At 37.7% G+C, this 23,684-nt stretch overlaps 1 protein-coding gene across 1 annotated transcript in view; it reads right to left on the bottom strand.

The window, feature by feature from the left end:
- ATP10B (ATPase phospholipid transporting 10B (putative)) overlaps positions 1-23,684 on the bottom strand; it is a 124,783-nt gene that overhangs the window by 22,305 nt on the left and 78,794 nt on the right. The window contains exons 4-9 of the mRNA XM_053462249.1: positions 9,767-9,971; positions 4,723-4,808; positions 4,303-4,409; positions 2,477-2,608; positions 1,469-1,596; positions 994-1,246 (exon numbers count right to left, since the gene is read on the bottom strand). Of these exons, the coding sequence (XP_053318224.1) occupies positions 994-1,246; positions 1,469-1,596; positions 2,477-2,608; positions 4,303-4,409; positions 4,723-4,808; positions 9,767-9,971 (911 nt within the window). The remainder of the gene's footprint in view (positions 1-993; positions 1,247-1,468; positions 1,597-2,476; positions 2,609-4,302; positions 4,410-4,722; positions 4,809-9,766; positions 9,972-23,684) is intronic.

Here is a 23,684-nt window from a genome sequence, read left to right on the forward strand (position 1 = left end):
AGGGACCGCCCATTGTCCTTAAGGGGTTAAACAAAATGACACAAAAGTAATTTATTTTACATTATGGTGAAAAGCTTTAAGATCTCATAACGACAGCGTCCATTTTAAATATTGCCGTAAGAAGTTTTTTTTTTTTGTTTTTTAATGACAGGAAACTTAAGCCAAAATAAGTAGGTTTTGCTTTATAATAATTACGGCTCCTCGAAGAACTGCAGACAATTTTCTGTACTTTTATTCCCTGCACAGTCTCCCGCTTTAGTGAAACAAGTGCTGCTAACAATAATATGTGAGAAAACGGCAATAATTGCTGGAATTTCCATAATTTCCACAACATTAAGTCAGATGGACATTCGCCGCTAATTGGAATATTTATCAACCAATCAATTTACTGTTAGCGCTGTAGAAATGTTAGTCTGAACAGTTGTTTAATATCCACTAAAGCCTTGTATGGTATTCAAAAATGACTGTTCCAAATAATATATAATAAAATAACTCTGGATCCCATTGAAGACAGCCGTTAAGGTTCTTTTCATGCACCGTCTACGAGAGCATGACTACGCTACTTGGAAAGGTATCTATCAGGGTCAGACGGCGGAAGAGAGGTGGCTTTATGGATGTACAGACACCAGCAGGACATGTGCAACCGCGTGCTACACGTATGCTTTCTAGCAGTGAGCGGTCACACGTATACAGCCAGCCGCTACAAGCGGAAGCACCCAATCTTCCGCTGGGTCGGCAGTAAAGGTAAGTGTGGCCGCCATCAGCTCACAAATTTGTCTGATTTCCCAGATGGCCGGTCCAGGCCTGGTCTCTACCAGTTGCTTCAAAATGTTACCCCTCTGTAACAACTGTTAAGACTCAGTCAGGCTTAAAGCCGAGATGTTTGAAGGAGCTAAAGACAACAATCAGGGTTCCTAAATACACTTTCGAGACTCGTTTTCACAAAGTTTGACTATGACCTAAATATCGACCAAAAAAAGCATGGAGACTTACCATTTTCCTGATGGGAAAACTCATTGCCTATAATGGTGCATCTCCGAAATACCATTTTGTTTTCAGTCAGTGTTCCGGTTTTGTCTGAGAATATGTACTGTATTTGGCCAAGATCCTCGGTGATGTTTAGAGCCCGACATTGAACTGACCTATCAATCTCTTCGTCGTACAAATCGATGTCATGGTGCAGAAAGAAAATCTGCCCCAACTTCACCAGTTCAATGGAAACATACAGAGATATGGGGATTAAAATCTAAGGGAGAGAAGAAATTTCATTTACATATGGATTTGGAAAAAAGCTGCCTGTTCTTCTTGCATGTATAAAACAGCTTAATGTTCACTACTCCAGCTACAGATAGGGGGTCATCTTATAATTGGGGTCGCCTTATAATCGAGCAAATAAGTTACATTCCTTGTTTATGATATAGTTGATACACAGTTAGAATATGCGAGTAACATTCTTTTAATCTCTTACCTGTAGTAGGATAATCATCGTTAAAAACATATAAAATCCAGCAAGAGCTGGTGAAAAGTAGTTTCCATTACCATCTGGGACATCGAATAATGGATGGATCACAAATTTGGCAGACCAAATGCCATGGCCTGGAGACAAAAGAAGAGTGATATTTTAATATAACAAATACAGTAATAATATCTGCCACAACAGTTATATCCAAACAAGGCGTAGTTATATCTAAAGTATTATCTTTCCAACAGTCCTTATAGTTTAGGTTTTTTTTTTTTTTTTTTTATTTATAACATAGTTTCAGGGAATGTTTCCCGACATTTAGCTCCCTTGAACATCTGGGGACCACATAAATATGACTTGCTGCACAAGTTCCTGCGTCAGATCTAGATCTAAAATTAAACTTTTTGGAATTGTTGTAATTCAATTAATTGTAATACCAAATCCATCTAGTGTATGTATAGGTATATATCTTTTATGTTACTGTAGTGCTTGTGATTCATATCATAGTTAACGACTTAATCTAACACTGTTAGAATATATTTAGGAAAAGACGGCCCATCAACAATGCTGGATTTTGTGCTATTCCTCTGGATTATGGCAAATATACCGTTTTTTAGGAATACAATCAATGCTTTCTATTAAAAAGCAGCTGCTTTGGTCGTAGAATCGTGTTGTATAAGCCATGTTTTGAACCTGCAACATATATGTTTAAGGTTGCAGATATGTATAGGTTTCTACACTGAACATATATATTTTTAATATGGGAGATAGCACCAGGGGTTAACACGTAAGCATTTCTTAACTGTACAAAAAAAGATCCTTTCATGTAGAATGGGAGAATGGGACAGATCTAATTCCGGACCCATTAGAGTAAACTGAACAATGCTATATATATATATATATATATATATATATATATATATATATATATATATATATATATATATATATATATATATATATATATATATATATATATAAATAAAACCAATAAAAATAAGATTAGATGAGAACCTAAAGCTCCAATGAGACACATGATGAAAAGAATCCCAACGCAGAAGAAAACACTGATGTTCATCTGCCTTTCGAGCTTGCTGCGCTTGTAACGAGGCCCACTGTTGTTTAACATTGCCTTAGTCTCATGCCCTTGGGGGGAAAAAAAGACACAAATAGCAAGAATTTTAATACGTAAACTTATATATGGACACATTTTACATAGATATCTCAGCATGATACTGCTTGCTTTTCCCAGCAATCAAGCAGAATCAAAAGTATTAATTAACCACTTTGACCCCTCTGAGCAACTTGGTGGTAAGATTTGCATATTATTTTGACAAGCCTGTCTGGTTGATTTCTTTTTTTCTTTTAATTTCACTTTCTGAAATGAACGGAAATCACGCAGAATGGTTAAGAACAGAAATGTTTAAAAAAATGTTCTTTAAAAAAAAAAAAACAAAACAAAAAAAAAAACAACTTAAAAGGGCAATATTCCTGCATAAAACAATAGACATGTGCCTGTTCTATATGTTTATATATCACCAAATATACAACCCAAATCCAACAAGGGCACAGACAATAATGCTCAATCCAGCCCTGTTCAATACATTTATGCCAACACGGACAGCAAAGTACGTCCAGAACAGGAGCATAGAAAGGATACAGTCAGGCTGTAAATGCTGCCCAAAGCCTTTTTTACTCTACAAAGAAAACACGTGGAAGCGTCTCATAGTGTCATAAAATAGTAAAATCTGATCAACTAAGGGGACAATGCCCCCCCTGCACAGACCTCCTCTGTTGATCTTCCTAGTCCTTACTCTAATTAATCTCCCGTATTACAAATAACGCATCCATAAAAATAAGTGGGATCAGAGTCCTGACAACATGAAGAAAAATAAGCTATAGTCATCATTGTTATTGATGAACTAAAGCCACTTCGTTTCTGGATTTCATCATTTTTAATTTATTATCAGTTAAAGGCATGGGATTGATACGGACCGCAATGGACAAAAAGCAGCTAGCCATAGACATAACTCATTTGACTCTGAAGATGGCTCCTTGCTGTTAGTGAACAGTTTGTAAAGGAGCCAAAAATAATTTTTTGACCTCCTAAGTGCTGAATTGTGAAGCAAACAGCTGGACCATGCAATAGTCTTTTATCAAGTACACTAATGTAAGCGTTATTCTGTATTTGCTGCCCTGTGGTTCATGTCGGTACCATTTCTGCTGTTTTCTCTTGTTACAATGACTACATTGTAGTGACTACATTTGTCTAATGCAGGAATACGCAAAATACACCAATTAAATTTTAGGTATCACTAAACCGATTACATGTAACCGGGCAACTCAAGACAAACAGAGAAATATAATGAAAAGCGGCCGAAGTCATAAAATGAAAGGCTGACACAAATGGAACCACTACCATAAAAAAAGAAACATCAATATTGGGTGAAAAGGACACAAGTTCAACAAGGCTGTTGATCTAGAAAACAAAAGCCACACATTAAAGCAATTCTCAAACTGGGAAATATGTTGGGTTGAGGTAGCCCAGAGGTAGCCTCCCTAAACCTATCATCCCCTACTTCCCCTTGTGCCGCTTATTCAGCTCTGTGCCCGAGACATCCATCACCTGGCTGTCAATACGATGCAAGCTCACACTGTAAAAACCCTTCAGTTTTCATATTCACGTACTGAATTTCTACCAAACGTAAATCAGATACAGTGACTCGTGTCTCTTAAAGCACTGCGGCAAGGTGTGTGCATTTGGCACGTTCTGCAGGACTCTGACGTAATATACCTACTGTTCAGTACTTTCACAGCTTTCCATAAATGAATAATCGTACCTGCATATACCACCACACCAATGGCCTCTTCCGTGTTTCGGACAGTACAGCCACGAAGAAGAAGACTTTCGTTTCCAAAGCCGGTCCGTTGCCCGCTGAGCTGATCCCTAAAAAGAAGGCATACCATCTTAACAAAACTGCTCTTTAATGCATACATGGCACTATTCTTACTATGAAAAAGCTATACATTATTGAATTAATGCATAGGTGAAATATCCAGCTTTATACATAACTTGGGGCCCAAATGTTTTCTTTATATTGAAAAAATAATATTACAAACAAAAAAGCAAATCATGTGCAATAAGTTTAATTTTCTTTTTATGGGTACGGATGCCACATCATGAAGTCTTTGAAAAAAAATTAGAAACAAAAAGCAACAGACTGAAAGCAAGGATGGACAGTTTTCTGGGACATACTTACACATAACCTTTGAATTTATTGAGATTATTATTAGGAGCTTCACAAACAATTGTGTTCTTGAAGGATTCGGGATTAAATGGCGATTCCTGGGGACACAAAAAAAAAAAAAAAATTAAATGAACAAAAGTATAAAACATTAATATGCATTCAGTTATAGGAAACAAATGCAGAATTATATTTTAAGGATAATTGTATTTCACTGAGCGGAAATACATTTATGGTATTCCTCCTGTTTGCAAATAACATACATACAACATTACTATGGAGACGGCTGCTTACGTGCTTGATTTTATATCTGTTAGCATTGTGTGTGGTTCAAACACCTGAACTCTATAATTAGGAGCGGTGCCCACATACATATTGGTTATGTAGTGTAGTTCTGCTCTCTCATACTTATGTTTTTCCCCCTTTTCAAGGTCTATTTCAACGCCTGTTTCTGCACATGAATTTCGTATAAGGTTTTATTTCCTTTTTTATAACTCTTTAATTAATCACACAAGGGTTGTACCTTTTGGACCTTGGCCTGTCAATGTGGGCCTTGATTTACAATATATTCTCATAATTTGAAAAGCTACTCTTTGATCCATGTGTAGTTTCACTGTAACCATTCCCAACGTCTAAATAAACACAGTCCTAAATCTCATGGTTTAACTTAACCCCTTAAGGACAATGGGCGGTTCCTAAACCCATTGAAAACCATGCATTTTGAGCCCGTACATGTACGGGCTTTGTCATTAAGGGGTTAAGGTGGAGATGTGATCGTAAAGCACAACGTTCTGCCCGATCTCCACTGGCTGCAGCTATTCTTTTCTTGGTTTATGATGGGAATGTAGAAAAAGGTTAAACGTTAGTACGTTGCTCGCCTTGATTAATTATGATAACTCTTAACTTCTTAACAGAGTAATCAAACAATGCAAGAGAATAATAAGCCAAATAAAGCTAATTTTATTTTTAAAGCAAAAAATATCTTTAAGAGGCGTGAAATATACATAACACGGCAGTAAAGAATGCTGCCACGCTGTCTTTTCTGCAGAATGTCCTTTGCAATCATTTGTTCATTTTCTATTATTCAGGGAAGCTGCTAGCCTGGAGGTTTATCTCATATGCGTATTCTTCATCAGTTCGGCCTGAACGGAGAAGCAGCAACCTGAACCTGGAATCTATTTAACCATATGTTACATAGGTGGGGCTACTTAAATAGATTGAATGCGTATTGAATTAGAGAACGCCACATGTGGACCAGGACATAGTGCTATTAAAGCTTCGAGAGAAGCTGGGGGGGGGAGCACCCTTGTCCTATACATAAGGTCACCAATATGCATAGGTATAAAGCAATGCAGAAAAGGGGTCATTCTTCACGTTTCTGTTGGGGTCCCTTGTACACCGCTATGGAATACGATGGCGCTATACAATACAATAATAATAATGAACAGATGATGACAGATCGGTGCGATGCATAATATTTTGCCCTGCCTAGCAACCTCTGTCACCGGGGGACAGGAATAGATTTGTGTAGGCAGCGAGCGCGCAGACACATATGGCTGGAAAAGTAAACTGTTAGTGTCACAGCCTTTCAAAAGATCCGTTTTAAATGAGTAAATAGAGAATGCTGGAATACGGTGGAGCAAAGTCTTCGGAATGGTTTCCGTTTTGCCGATTTCAAAATCGAAGGGCTTAGAAACGCAGCGAGAACACAAGAAATGCACGAGTACCCGTTAATGAATTTTTCACACCAATTGTAAACGAATGATCATCGGGTAGAGCTGACAATTGGATTTTTGTGACGAGAATAGCATTTACTTGATAATGTGATAGATGGTAATGCATTTTGCATACTTTTATTTTATTCCATATAGTAACACATGTGCTCATCATTGAATGGCAAAATGTTTTCCCTTCTCCCTCTTCTGCCTTTCTTTCCCCGTCTTTTCTGTTTACCCTCTATTATCTCTCTATTCGCCCTCCTCCTTCTCCTCCTCTCCCTATTGTCTTCTATCCCTCCCCAAATCACCTATAATCTCCTTACCTACATTATTTTAGGTATTTATTTTCTGTGCGAAATGCGTTAACCATATAGTCTCTCCTATTTTTATGCTTAGCTCATCTAGCTGGCCGTTTATACCGTATATTTGAACGGCATTCTTTGATTTTATGGGTCTATGGACCCAAATAAAAAAAACTATTTCTGCACACCCTTCGTTTGAGCCTCGATCTTGTCGATATTGCCGGTGTCTATTAGTTCTGTTGCAGCATGCGACTGTACCTTACTGCACAATTCCCACGGTGACAAATCTATTACATATATTAAATTTCTTTTTTCTTTGCTTTAAATACTTGTTTTTTAATGAGAAAATTGTGCCGTAAGATGTACAGGAGTTAAGTTGCAGCGTAACAGGCGAACAGCTGTAGGCTGACACCTCAATAATTTAGCATGAATACATAGCAGCCCCCAAGAGCTAAGTTTTAAATATTTTTTATTTTTTTTTTTGTTATAAATAATTGGCAAACAAGGCGTCTACGTGAGCTTTTCTCTTAGAGGAATGTTCCTTAAAGCAGGGTGGTGTTTTAAATCCATTCACGACTTTTATTCTGGAATGCAATTACGGGACAATGGCAATGACGACTTCCCTTAACGCAAAGTTCAACTCTTACGAACATTTATTTTTAAACTTCTTTTTTGTCTCTGGCGACATCTGTCTCTAATATGTTGAAGGTGGCATTTATCTGACAAATAATAAGAACGCTTCCAAAGTTAAACTATATGGAAAGTGTAGATTCAATTAGAGCTTATTTTAAATTCACAGCTCAGGAGAAATTTTTATAAAATGTCAGAGTAAAAGTTAATATCTGAGTCACCTCAAAGATGTATGAAAAGAAGTTACCTTCAAACGCCTTTAACCTTCAATACGCAAAAGGCAAAGACACACAAAAGATTTTCTTATGAATGCTTATAATGGGAAATGAAGCACCAGTTAAGTAGATTAATGTGAAATTAGAGGATTAAAGGGAATTATGGGTCATCAGACCATATTGTAAAACGGTATATAATAAAGTATTTCTAAGTTATATAAACACACAGCTAAGGATGCTTATTAGTCAGTAGTTTACTTTTAAAATGGATGGATGATGATCATACAGATCAAGTCAAGATACGGTTTAGTACAATAAAGGTTACTATTTACATTAAGATTTGTGCTGAACTTTTTTAATAGTTATCAATGTGTTATGATCTGCGTACAACCATTGATCACAAGATAATGTATAGTATATACATAGGTATACATTATAATATATTATATATATATATATATATATATATATATATATACACACACATACACACACACACATACATACACATGTCCTGATGAAAGTCAGCAATGACTGAAACGTCGACTTGACTTTGAATAAAATGAAATTGTCAATTTAAAGACCTGGAGTGCTGACCATCTTTTGAAAGTGTTATATATATACGTACACACACATATACACACACACACACACACATACACTATATCCTAGATCACCTAAATACTGCGGACACCTGACCATCACACCTATACGAGCTTGTCAGACATGCCATTTCAAAACCCTGGACAATAATATTGAGTGCCCCATTGCAGCTATAACAGCCAACACTCTTCTAGGAACGCGGTGTGATTTACACTACTCCAGCCGACACTTGGCATTGCGCAAGGTGTATCCTATGACATGGCCCTACCATGAAGTAGAGTGGGGCAATTCCTCCAGGCGGCAGCTTTGAAGGGGCGGCACTTTGCCCCAAGCCCTTTATTTATTTATTTATTTTTAAATGGAGGAGAGAGAGCGGCGCCGAGTGGTTTTCGCCACTCGGCGCCCCTCTCTCTCCTCTGCGAGCCCTCTAGCTTGGTCTCGGTGCCGGCTTGTAATGCTGAGCACCGGAATATGATGTCATTTCCGGCGCTCGGCAGTAAAGCAGCGTGCATTGTGGCAGAGCAGGACGACTCCCGCAGGACTGCTGAAAGGTAAGTGAAGTACAAAGGGGGGGTAGGGTAAATAATGACCCCTGGCGTCAGCAGGGGGGGGCATTTTAAACTTCGCCCCAGGCGGCATTATGTCTTGGGCCGGCCCTGGACAGTGCCACGTTAAAAGTCATTCCTAAGTATGGCCCATCTATGGAGATGTGCTTGGTTTCATACACCTGTTAGCAATAGATATGGCTGAAAACATCTTAGCTTAATTAGGAGGGATGTCCACATACATTCGGTCATATAGCGTACCAAGACGTTGGGTAACGGTCTAAAGGCAGGGTAATACTGCACTTAAGGTTGAGGGGAAGGGTATTCAGGCACTGGGTTTTTTTTCTATGTTTTCACAACATCTAGTTAATCTAGTTCCTGAAATCAGTTGGTGGTTTTCTAGATACTTATAGATAGAGGTCAACATTTGTATGCAGAATTTTATCGTGCAACTAATTTATTTCAAAATACTTTAAGAGACATTAAAGCAATGACACGGCTCCCTCTTTGGATGCAAACACTTCAAAAGAATGAATTCATGTCAATGAATAACAAAGGAGAAATACTGTTTTCTTATCTTTATATTATATTACAAGTGTTTGCAGCTAAGGAAGGCAAAAATATGTGTAAATAATAATAAAGCTGAAATATTACAAATTATACATATATACATGCAGGTGTGCATGACATGACCTCATGCATGTACGGTAAGTTTCACCCACGAGAATTTTATTAGCGGATAATAAACATCCCAGGTGTCCTGTTTCTCAAATGACAGTCCTGGTTTCTGATCAACTGTCCATTTGCAGGTAACTTCTTAAAAACCCACCTCCCACCACATGCACCCCAACCTACTAAAGGTGTTCCCTTTCAGACCCTGACATTTCTAGGATTTGTAGGTGAGGTTTGTATTTGCAGATCAAGTTATGGGAAAAATTAAAACTTACAAGCAACCTATTTTATGACAACCATACTACCAAATATATTAGAAAGGAACAGGTTTTCAGAAGTGGAACCTCTTATAATGAAACTCTCGTAGTTCTTACCTGATTGGAAAAGCCTCGGACAACTTGTCTCTGCTTCAAATTGGTCTCTCCATCTAAGTTGGCAGTCTCTATGTGACAAATCCCATTTTGGTCAGAAGAGTATAGAAGCAAGATGTCCGCAGGAATGATTTCGTTACAGAAAATTTTGACAAAATCTCCAACACGTACATCTTTCCAACATTTCTCAACATAGCTGTGATCATTCCTGAAAGAATAAAAAAAATAAATCCATTGCAATATGAACACATATAGTAGTGTTAGCACATAGATACATAGAGAAAAAAATCCATAACGTTTCTTCGGTTTAACCCCTTAATGACAAAGTGCGTACATGTATGGGCTCAAAATGCATTGTTTTCAATGAGTTTTGGGACTGCCCATTGTCCTTAAGGGGTTAAATGTTACAGGTTGCCACGATTTAGTACCGGGTATTTTTAATTTAAAAAAGCAATCTTAAAAGTATATCCATGTAATCAAGGAATAGAATGATGTCTATGCGTTTTTAAACACTCTCTGTCTGTTTCTATTTACACGTAAATGAAGGACCAAGTAATATGACTTATGGAGTCAATTCAGTACTTTTATAATTTCATACACCTCGCATGCAAATGTATTTGTACAGGAAGAGTTCATGTTTCATGTCCACCTAGGTATATGAAATATCATACTAAGGAGAGATACCATAAAGGTCACTGGAAACCTAACCAGGCGCTGCTATGAAACCAATTGCCCAAGAGCAGCATTCACCAGCATAACTTCAAAGAGCACCAGTCCTGCGGTTATGGAACGGAACAAAAACATCATAGTCGAAGACGCAACATGAATATGTTGATGGCATATCCCAGTGGAAAGCCCACGGTGTGCCCACAGAATCTCGCTTTCCTCTGTGGTTGTAACTACAGTAGGACCAGATTACACAGTGTTGCTAAATTGGGTTTTTTATTATAAAAGGCCAGGGGCCTTCCTGGATATACTTTGGCCTTGTTGTATATATAATTAATGTCGGCAGCAAGTATTTTTAGGGGTCCTGCGATGATCCATTTGGGTTAGGTGTGCTGTGAGCGCAACGTTCGGGGCAGTTGCCAAAGAAAATATTAATTCAGAGCAGCCTAGCATCACAACTGGAATATACTACGGTAATAAGAGAACTTAAAAGAAAGTTCATTCTGTTGCTCCTACTGTAGATACATAAAATGTTTCTGGGATATGCATGGTTTTTAAATTATGCTATTACATGGGGGTCTTTTTTTTTTTTTTTTTTTTTTTAAGACAGCATTTAAGAAAATAAAATTACCTCTCTGAGGACCAGGTTAACATCAAAGTCACAAATACATTTATCTGTGCTGAGTCAGATCTAGCATTGTCTGACCGACGCCAAGAATGTACCGTTGCATGTTATTGTACTCTTAAACTGGCCAAACTGACTATTCGAGTTTTCCAGTCCTCAGCTGGTGACAGGATACATATCCTTCATTTAAATCAGCAATCACCATAACAGGAGATATTTAAGAAATACAAATGTCCTTTATTGTGACAACATCGCTTCCTTGTGAACAGAAGAAACTTGGCAAACTATTTTGTCTGTGAACAATTTAATTGCTTCCACACTTAAAATGCAAATTGTCGCTAGTACACAAATGCGATCGGAAGACCTCCCGTAAGCAGCTGAAGAAATGACCAAAGCCAAGTGCTTTTTTGCAGTATGGATCATTACCACCCTTTCAGTGGATTGCTGGGATAAGGCATCAGATCTGCTTTAATGGATCACAAGGTGGCTGTGAATGGAAGGAAGGCCGATGGTCCTGTCCCTAGCCCCCCTTCTTACCCAACACCCTACCCAAAGGAAATCTGCTTCAAACAACAGAAGAAGATATGTACTAAGAGGTGTAATTGACCAAAACTCTAGTCGCAGGGCAGGGTAATGTGTGACATCATAGCGGGCACAAGTAGCAGTAGAGATCTGCCCCACAGCCCAGATTTCATATCCCCATCAGACCACCATAGGAGGAGGTTGGCGAACGTTTCCCCAGGCTTAAGTAGAACCACACAAATACACCGTCGAGTAACGAAGAATTGTTTTTACTATATGTTCAAGTAACTATAAAATGACGTCGTTTTAACCAGTGTATAAAACTCGTAAGCACTACACACATAGTATTTACTATAGTATATAACTTTAGCTTCTCAGAGATACATCTCATTTCCTGTAACTATCCAACTGTCTTATCAAAGGCTTGGGGGCACTGAAAAAATAACTGGCTTACGCTGAAAAAGTTAATGTTTTTCACAGCTGCTTATTGGGTCAGGACATCATAACCACATGAAGGTACTCGGTAGCAAATATGTACCATTTGAGAGTGCTCATTACCTCAACCCTGTATTTCACACTAAATTTAATACTGGAGTGAAGTGTCCCTTTTGCTAGAAAACAAATTAGTTGTTTAAAAAAATTGCAGATTGGAGGCTTTTTCAAATTACAGTAAAAAATACATTTTACAAGTCCATCTAACAGCCTCATCACCATAGACAGAATTGTGAATTCAAAGGTAAGTGTAGCGTTTTTGCAGTGATTACCAACTCTATTACAGTTTGTAACCAGTTTTAGAAGAACACAATGCATTCAGCTATCCAAAATAATCACAATCATAATAATAATGTGCATTAGCCACTGGATAAATATTAATTAAGGAACAAACGGTCAAGCACAGTGTCTAGTTTAACTATTTTAAAAAAAAAAAATACAAATATAAAGTTATAAAACAAGAAATCTGAAAAACTTTTAAGTACAAAATACACAGATAGATAGCAAAGGCAATGCTCTCTACAATGCCGCGTTGTAAAAGATATAATAATTATTATTTTGGAATAAATCTATTAACAAAAGCAGTGTAGACTTTTGTTACCTACAAATAATTTGCTAGCAAATGTGCAGGTGAAAAGTAATATTAAAATGTAACCAAAAAGAAGGAATTAGCTTTGTGCTTCAAAAAACAAAAAAAAAAAAACAGTGATAACTCCCATTGTATTTAAAAATAGGATTAGACAAAACTATACAATATAGGATGAGCAAATATTCACTGCATTTACAAAGACACTTTACTTATATTAATATGAAGATAATCATCTGTATTCTTCCAATGGTGATCCACAGTGTGCACATTTAAATATAAAAATAAAAAATAACATAGCACGATCTGTATAATGAAAAATATCCAATGAATGCTCCCAAGACCTCGCTTACATTCTGTAATGCAAAATATGCTCGTGCAAATAGGTACAGGGAGTGTTAAAGAGAAACCAACCGTTCAGCTATTATAAATATCTATATATATCTACATATAGACACACCAATGTACACACACACAAATCATTTAAATCATCACAATTTCATTTTACATATCTATGACATTATGACAGATGTTGCAAGAAGGCTTGCAATCTCCGTTCCTATATCCGGCCTATATCGCAAATATAGTCACTCCGGTTTTTTCATATGCTGCTCATCATTAGCTGAAGCAGTTTAACCGGTAAGCAAGTCCAAAGTCTGCCATCACTTACTAAAAAAGCACAATTATGGTTGGCAAGAGGGGAATTCCACTTTAACACGGAATAAAGAGGATTGTGTGTACACCCTGCTATTGAACACCACAGAGCTTTATTTTTATGGGAAAGAAGGTTAAAATAAAAATCAATATATTCTTTGCAAATTAGGTACCATTAGGTGTTCTTATCATAACATGCAGTTATAGCCCATAGCTATAGAACGTAGCCCATGTAACAGTACAGCTAAGTAAAAGGGGCCTTGACTGGGTGAGGAGGTGGGCTTAGAATAATGGCGTGTAGGGACATTGGTTAAGGGACTATGGGAAGTCCTGTATAAATAAGTCCCTCCATTTTGTAACCGTCTCTTCTATTCCATTTTTCTCACCTGAATTTAAACACCCTCCCTCCCTCCCTGTTAGTAGTGCGACCAAGGTTCTTCACGCCAGTGTCACAGTGGTGGGGCTGGTCAGTGTAAGGTGGGGGGAAAAATGGTTGGTTAATAGGAATAGTGTGTTGCTGGTTTGGTTGGTGTTGGTGGTTTCGAGCTGGTCTGTGGCTCAGAACCTGGTGTGGGAAAGGTGCATTTCGTTAGACTCTTACCGATTGGTTTTGCTGTTGGGGTTAATGGTGTTATATGTATGAGAAAGGGGGTGTCATTTTCAGGGGGGTGATTGGAAAACAGGGGCATGCATGCTCTGTATTACTTTTGGTGGCATTTCTGGCAATGACTTGTGTTAATGATTCGTTGTGGTTTTGTTTCCCATACATAATAAAATCTGTGGCCAATTTTTATCCAAATTGTGTCCGTGCGTTTATTTGGTTGTGGGGGTTATGGTATTGGAAATCCGGGCCCACAAAATAGACGATTCCTCAGTTGATCATACACAGCAGACCACTTATTAGTGTTGCATAATGGAACATTAAGTGGTTAATTCAGAGCAATATTTTGAATGGAAAAATCAAGTTTCAGGAAACAAAACTTGTGGGTCAGAGTGCTACTTGCAATCATAAAAGATAACAGAATAATTAAGGGTGTGACGCTATATACACGTCAGTAATTATCCTCAAAGAAGCAAACTTTGCACCGTATAAAATTTCAGATTAAAGCAAGCCAGACACTAAAATGCAGGTAGGCTGAAAAACGAACAATACAAACAGACAAATGATAATAAAATATTTATAGAGCCGTAAAAAATGAAAATGTCTACGTGTACTAAAAAGACAACCGTGCCTATTTTTTTCCAGTGGCTGCATCCGAAATCACTGGTTCAGTGAACAAACCTGGTGAGGTAGGGACACGTGTTAGGAGCAGACCCATTTAAGCTTTGGTTAACAACCGAGATACCCTGTACACACCACTGGCACAGAAGCCGGTTCCACATGACAGCCCCTGGCAAAGAGGAAAGTTTTGCTTAATTGCTAAATATCTGTTTCAGCAAATGAGAGACGACAAGCTTACATTTTTCAAAGTAAAAATGAATACATGCATTAAAGGGACAATCCAGTCATCATATACACTTCATGTCATAGCTGCATGGTTCCATTACATTTTCATGGTGTCCCCTTGCAAACATGTGGGAGGATCTTCCAAAATCCCCTTTTACCATCCAGGGCCGGCCCGACAATGGAGCCGAGTGGGGCAACTGCTCCAGGCGGCACTTTTGAAGGGGCGGCCCCTCTCTCTCTCCTGTGTGAGCCCTCTAGCTCGGTCTCGGTGCCGGCTTGTAATGCTGAGCGCCGGAAGATGACATCATTTCCGGCGCTCAGCATTACAAGACGGCACCGAGACCGAGCAGGGAGAGTCGCCGCAGGACTGCTGAAAGGTAAGTACAAGGGGGGGGGTAGATAATGGGGGGGCGGCAGGGAGGGAGCGAGAGGAAGGGTAGATAATGGGAGGGCGGGCCATTTTGTCTTGGGCCGGCCCTGTTACCATCCCTCAGCAGGTATAAAGAAATATAGGTAGAATTAAGCATTGACTTTAATTAGGAACAGTTTTGTTTTTTTATTAAGTTTAAAGTAATGTCCACAAAACCGCTAATTTTCTACATTCATAATCTTAAAAGCAACCCTTTATATGTTTTCTTCCTATTTTTTTCAGCTCTTATCAACTTGACATTTAACAGAATGTCAGAAATAAATAAGACACCGAATGGTTATTATTCAGAAGCAGAAAGTGACACAAAAAGGAACTAGAAGTCCTTGTACCAAGCTATTGTAACAGTTATATCCAACGGTAGAGTGGAACTTTATCTCAAAAGTTATTGCTACAGAGACAAATGAAAAACAGTGTGAAAAAGAAGAATTGGTAAAAAGAAAGAAAACAATGTATATTTATGCACAGCTAATAATCTGCCTAAAGTATTTGTCTGTTAAGATTTCTAGCACAATTGTAGAATGCGGATGGAAGCATCAGGATAAAGATCCAGAAGATTATTAATTACTAGCTAGTCTGGTCTACTGCTAAGGAACCTTAGATTGGATAGTACAACTGCAATTTGTGTTGAAATGCAGCAGTAACAATATAGGCATCACGTTCATAGGCTGACACACATTGATAGGTGCAAGGAAGGTCAAAAGTTTCTACCATCCTGTAGACGCAATATCATGGTGGATCTACCACATTATGGTCCATTCTTAATCCATTCTCAAATTTTGTAGTTATAGTTCTGATCCAGATTATAAATATGTGATGGCTAGGATGAAGTTAGCTCTTGATCCTGACAATATAGACCCCTCAACAAATCTGTACGAGCTCCACACCAATCAGGTACAGATACAGTTTTTCTGATGCGAATAATCAGGGTTCAATCAAAAATATTCAAAAAACCTTTCAGAAACACAAGGCATCATTAAACTCAGGTCTGTAAAAAACAAACCGTCCCCTGCTCTTGGGACAATCAAAATTCTACCTCACAGTCATACATGCATTTACTATGTAAAACGTATTTAAAGGGAATATTCATTCAGGCAGCTCTGGTCCAATTTTGGTAGAAGGGGTTATGTCATTTATATGAAGTAAAACTACCTTATAAAAATTAATATAATAATTATTGTACATGGCTACAAAACTACCCAAGTTTTTAATTTATAAATGTTTCTTTCACTCCAAGCCAGCCCAGTAGAACCTCTTCCTGATGAGAAGCGCAGCAAATGCAGGGTTGGGATATCATACAGTGTTTCAGCTTTTATCAACAAAAAAGATCTGCCATGGTCATTCTTTGACACACTGAGCTTCATGGGGAGCTCTTGGTAGCCCAAAAATAGATGAAAGTCTGGATATTGTCTAATCTTGGAATTAATTCCAGCATAAAGAAACACAGCTGGTCACCCAATTATCCCAACTGGCATTAATGTTGGCGATCTATGGAATTCTGCAAGCCAATACAGCCTGTGGTGATGTAAACCCATAACTCCTGTTAGTAGCAAATGGTTTCTGTAGCAATGAGAAATGTGCATCTACTTTTCAGCTCATACTGCTGTTGATTTGTCAACATTTAATGACACTAGTCCGACTGTTAAAAATCACCTGCGTATGCCATGACAGATTTAATGAGATGCTTTGCAACATTTGTGACATCAGACATATCACAGTTAAAAATTCCTCAGTGACACATTTGGCACACGCACTCACATGACCAACTTGAGAATTTTACCTTAAGCGTTTCAATAGCTGCCAAGGAACTATCCTTCTATTCATATTACCTTCCGCACCCGGCAAGATGCTTCTAATTATAGATTTCTAATAGGTAGATAAACATATAGAGTTCATTAAAGGGATGCTAAAGCCGTCTAACAAATTAAAGGCAGCGTCACTCTTTAATGTAATGCAAGAACGTTTTACTTTACAGAGAGGGTGGTAGATAAGTGGAGTAAGTCTTCCAACAGAGGTTGTAGAGGTTAATTCAGTGAGGGAATTTGAGCATACTAGCTCAAATATATAAGACAAGACCATGTACCAAATACATTCTTATAGCAGATAAAATGGGCAGACTAGATCTCTTCTGTAGTGCTTAAGCACATAGACAGGTTGGCCTGTGGGGCAGGGGGACCATTACCTTTTAGACCGGTCCAAAATTCTTCCAGAAATCTGGATTAACTTGGACTCGTGCACACGCAGGGATGAAAATGTGGAGGGAGTCATGTAACACAATGTTATGTGACCCCAGCGGTAAAGGCAAAAACTCAATGCCAGACAAGATAAGAAAGTGAGGGAGAGAATGAGTAGGCGTGAAGTGAGGACATAGGGAGCGAATGCGTGAGTATGTATGTTTGACTTTCTATGTTTAAGTATAAGAGGGAGTGTGTGTTAGCAACAGTGCGTATGTTTAAATGTTAAAGGGATAGTGTGTTAGCATGAGTGTGTGTGTCAGAGTGTGTGTAAGTATGAGTGTCTGTTAATATGGGTGTATGTTTGCATGAGCTTGAAAGGTTGTGTGTGAGAGCATGTGTATAGATATGTGTGCCAGAGTGTATGTTAGTTACCGGGGGTGGGAAAGCAAGAGACCACTTTGCGTTGCCTGCCCCCTGGGCCAGAAAGTGACAGAATCCCTGCTTATACACGATCACAATTATTAAAAAGGAGCAGGAGAATACTGTAACTGATTAATGGCTCCCACTGCCTGCATCACAACTGCTGGAATTAACATGTCTGTTATATTCATGCCACCTGGTCTGAGATTGTCACTGTTGTACCCATGCATCTGTGAGGGCCTCAAGGTAGTAACAGAACTGACTTAAGTACATCAAACTATGCCTACAGCTAAACTATGTGCCTGATTGGACAGGTTCTGGTGTAGTTTGTTTTATGCATATTAAAACAAAATATTGCATTAGTCTTTTTAAAAATATTAATAAAAATGTTTGGGAAAACCTGAATTGGTATCTTTTAAGCAGGGCCACATTTTCATGGTGTAATGTTTGGGTACACTGCACATGCTGGGCCCTATTTTTTAAATGGGGAGAAACCCATGCATCTTAAAAACTTATTTGAAAATTACATTAGTATGTGTAAGTTTTGTTAGAGTGGTATGTGTATGTTTATGTGATTATATAGCAGTAGAAGCATTATTAAACACTCATCTACAGACACCAGACAACCTCATGGTGCTGCCACAACCACAAGGGATTCTCGGTAGGCGCCTGCAAATAAGGTCAACAATAATCACCGTTTGCCGCTATATCCACTTTATACATGGATCCATTGAAAGTAATTGCCCGCTGTACAAGACAGCCTTTAGACAAATTTCGGGTAAGAGGTGCAGTACCCAGATCACCACTCATGGACAGCTGTTTTGATTGTCATGAGGATGCAAGAAACTGGAAGTGACCACCATGTATGATATACAGTAGGCAGTTGCTACTTCAGCCATGTGTATAATATGCGTACTCTAGGTGCGTACTCTAAGGGTTAAGTGACAGAAACAGCTCTATAAAGCAGGCCTGGAGTGGCCATCTGACACAGTCTGGTGGGCCAATGGCTAAAAGCTCCACTAAATTAACCTTCCTGTGCTCCAGCAGCTGATTGGGTCAGGAAGTGATTATAAATTATATACTTAATGTTTCCTTACAGCTTTTGCTAAATACAGGCCAAAATTGCAATCTCGTGTAAGGTTAAATAGATGTGTTGTACATAACATTTAGAGATAGACCACAAATAAGATCTGCATGTAAAGGCATATTTCCAAATGCCAGGAACACAGAGCTTCCATGAGATTATCAGTGGTAAGCGGATGTGTGCGTCCTGCAAGCTTCGTAAACCTAAACCTACTACAAATTAAAACGTTTTCATACCGATTATGATAAAAAGCGCATTGGTCTTCAATCTTCCCATATATTTTCACGAATAGAATGCCCAGAGGTTCTGAGTAATTCCAATCTGTAATAATACCTTAAGAAATCAATGCTTCTTATTGATCAAAGATGCAGGTGGCTGTGCAAAACGCTGCAGAAGTTAAAACTAATTATTTCAACCACAACAGTGGCTCTATCCCCCATGTAGCTTTAATCATCCTTATTTTTAAAAAAGCTGTTAGTTTTATTTTTTGTTTTCCAATTGGCGCAACTGTCTTGGAGAATAGAGGACTATTTTAAAGTTTAGTGGTATCTGCAGACAGGGCTTTCATAAGTCATTAAAGAATCTCAATATGTACAGATTAGGGGGGGAAAAAAAACATTAAAATACATAAAGGAAGGAACGAAATACAGAAGGGAAGTTCATTTCAAAGGAGGCCACATGTTAGAACAAGAGGTCATAATTTAAAACTAGGTAGAGGGTGGTAGATAAATGGAACAGTCTACCAGCACATGTGGTAGAGGCTAAAAGAGTGAGGTAATTTAAACTTACATGGGATAGGCATAAAGCTGTTGTGAATCTAAGACCAAAGTCTGGGCAGACTTGATGGGCTAAACGGTTCTTGATGCCGTCAAACTCAAGACTTCATTTCTTCTAAAAAGTCAAAAAGTTCTAACTATACAAACTGATGAACTAGAATTTAAGATCCCAGCCAGTTTTTCTGTTTTGGCACACACGGCTAATGCTTATCCGTAAATACCATTATCATTTACTAAACTATACATATCAGGATTTGGAGATAGATCCACTTTAAGCTCACTATTTACAGTCAAGAGCTTTGTGTAAATAATTCACAAGTTTGAATTATCTCTCAAAATCCAGTCCAAGCTGGGCAGCCCCCGAGCTACAAACAAAGCTTTGATTGTGTTCTATAGGTTCGCTCCTGTGCATCATATCTTTGTAATCATGTATTGCCGTGTAGACTGCTGGGAATCGAAGGAACCATTTGTAGGCTAATCCTGGCTTTTTATTAAGAGACTTTAACATGGATATTCATGTCATCACATACACGGATTAACATGTTCTAACCACTTAACAGGTTCGTTCAGGACTTTATACCGCACAAAGACAGTGTTCCGTTTCAAGGAAATAGAAACCCCGTGTCTAAAGACAAACAATGTCATATGTATGGTATTTTTGCTTCATATCAAAAAAAAAAAATTCTTGAATATAATTTCTTTGGGCTACAAATTAATTTAGACAAACGACATACAGAGTAATGGAAAAAAAAAAAAAAAAAAAACTTTTGAGAAAACTGTATTTTGCATATTTAATAGCTGCTGCCTGAATTGATTTAAAACGCTTCATGCCACAAAAAGACAATTCCAACAATAGACAGCATTTTGAGACGGTTTATTTTATTCGAACGGTTTCTTTAATTTAAATATAATAAAATACCATGTTTTAATAGTTTATGTACTAAAATTCTGAGACTTTTAGAGAGCATTTTAAAAAGGACAGCCAGCTTCCAAATCAATTCAAATGTACAATTTCATTTTCCTCAAAGTCTATTGGGCATTAAATCAGACATTGTAGAATTTAGCAAATAGATTGTTGAAGAATGTCTGAAAATTCTTCTGAAGTCCCTTTTGTAGCTTTGTACCGTTTCAGATAGCTGGAGAACAATTTCCCCTTAGTAATCAGAAACTATAGTAACCTGAAACCCCGAGAACACAAATCTATCTGAAAATGTTCCTATGGTCATATTTTAAAAACAAGGTGCAATTTATTTTAATATATTAAATAGAAAGGGTCAGTTACAACGTCTAGTATCATTATGTAAAATTTACAGCTCAGATAATATTGTATTTCCTTATTATTAGGTTATAAAATGTGTACCTTGTCCTAGTTTGCAGAGATAATAAATAATCTAGTTGGCTTTATTTATAGTTTTTTTTTTTAATTGATTGAACATACCCTGTTAAAAATTGAATCAAATGAATTTGCTCTTATAAGACATTATGAGTAAATATACAAAAAGAAAACAGACAAAAAAGTAATGCACAACCTTCCATTTGAACTTGAAATAAAATAGGAGGGACATAAATTTTCCTTACTAATATATTTGTCGCTAAAACAGTATATAAATGTCGCTTATGATAAAGTAGTAAAACCTAGCATCATAATTTCTTTAATGTTACTAATAATACATAAATATCTGACAGGGCTAATTGTCGGATTTTTGGAGTGATTTGTGGGCTTTGATGGAAAACTCAGAACAAGCAATTTGTCTACAAGCGGAAGTGCCTGAGAACGGCATTGTTAGTTCTGAATATTTCCTATGGCGGAGGATCTTAATGAGTGATGCGGTCGATCTTACAAGTGATGGAAAGACCAAGGTTGGAGTAGCAGAACTGGTTCCAGGTTATTTTTTTTTTTTAATGATGCCGACAGGAAATGTCACACCCTTTGCAATTCTTTTTACTGGAACACAACTGTTTCTGTTTTGAGCTTGGACAAAAGTTCAAAAGAAACCTAAACTTGTCAGAGGGGGAAAAAAACACCAGCGCTAATGCAGACTGTGTCATAAATGAAAATGGTGATGTGCTAATTTTGTAACAAAATTGGTTAGGGCAATACCCTACTTAGAAGGTTTTGATGTAATTTAAGGACGTTTTACTTTACCGAGAGGGTGCAATACAAGTGGAACAGCCTTACATCCGAAGCCGTAGAGGGAATTTAAACATTCCTCAATGTAAGACTAGATCCAGGTGTGATTAAGGTCTGGGTCTTGACATCAGGAAAAGAGCAGACTGGATGGGTCGATCATCTCATCTGCCATAAAGTTCTATTTTTCTATACGATTCACAAATTTGGCATATTTGGTATTTTATTTCATTTTTGTATTTGGTTTTCAAATTTTTAATTTAACCAATTAAGAGCCAACAGTCCTTTGGGTTGGTACTGTATATGTAATGTTTTCTTTTTGCGCTCTGTAAGGTACTTCATTTGAGCACTACTACCAGTTTTATATTTCTTATTGATAATTTAGTTATCCAAATGCATTAGTAGTAGAAGGCTAGACACACATTGATAAACACTAATGTATATAAAAAGATTTGGCCCACCTCTCTGAAATCCCTCACTGCTTAGGAAACCTGTGACTTCTATCAAAAATCTATTCAGAGCTTCTTTGAGTTATTTAAATTATCAGTGGATCAGTACAACATAAGAGCAGCATGTTTAACTCCTTCAAGACTGGGATGTACCTGGTACTTCCTGGTCATAGGTCACCGCCAGACCGGGACTTACCAGGTACGCCATCGATGATGCGTCGCTATGAACGTTGAGATCGCGAGGGGCGGCTGCTACTGAACGCTGGGTGCCCCCAGCGATCCGTAGCAGCCACTCCCCCTCAATTCCGTGCACGTGATCGATTTGAATCGAATCACGAGCACGGAATTAAAATATTTTTTAAAAAACTGCGGTCTTCGAGTGAAGACGCAGTACGCAAACGCTGGTCCTGAAGGGGTTAAAAGCAATCGAAACTCAACAGGGAACAAGACAGAGAAGGCTTAGAGATACTCAATGAACACAACATGCCAAGCACACCAACACACCGCACTCTCAGGTTTCTTGTAATTTAACAGTAGAATTCCTTTGTTTCCAAATATTATGGTGGTGCCCATCAGTAACACAGCACCAAGGAAAGCCTTTTAGGTCAAACCAGTTTATCTCAAGGTTAATCTATGCATGTGGAAGAATTTTAATTTAAGAACTATAGGGAAGCAAATGGACGGGAAATTACAAACTGGTGAAGCCACTACCGACTGACTTGTGTCACTTCCTATTGTAATTTCAGAAAATATATATTACATTAGTAATATCCCAATGATATACTATACATAAACACTGCTCCAATTAATGCAACATTGTTTTAACATTACTCAAGATACATATTGAAATGTGAAAATGGCATGAACGTTTACAAGATATCCGAGTAATTTGTTACAAAAACAGACAACTGGATTTGTCAATAATTAAAAATAGAAAATGCATCACTGCAATAAATGGTCAAAGTTCAACAATTCAGAACAATGCGCATTGTACCAAGCGCTACCATCATCACCGATATTTCAATATGTAAACTACATATTATTACATATTCAGGAAGAAGCTTCTCAGATAAAGTCTATGGGGTACTTTGATACTAAGACTTGCATAGTTTGCAGGAAATCTGGATAGTTTGATATAACAGATAAACAATAATTGCTCATTTACCAAGGGTGAATTATACACATTGGCTTCCAGGGTTGTTATCGGGGGTACACCCAGTACTCATATACCCCCTTCCCTGGTATTTTGCTAGGCCAGAGCTCCGTGTCACGCTTTATCAGGCCTTACATGCTGAGTTTGAGCACAAGGATATTATAGAATTTCTCAATGCTCAGACCTCGAGGGAGTGGAAGTGTTGGTACCCGACTAACACTGAGTAAATTATACTAATATTATATATATATATATATATATATATATATATATATATACATATATATATATATATATATATATACACACATATAT

This window comes from Spea bombifrons, chromosome 4 (genome assembly GCF_027358695.1).
Source record: "Spea bombifrons isolate aSpeBom1 chromosome 4, aSpeBom1.2.pri, whole genome shotgun sequence".
In the NCBI taxonomy this organism is placed as follows: Eukaryota; Metazoa; Chordata; class Amphibia; order Anura; family Pelobatidae; genus Spea; species Spea bombifrons.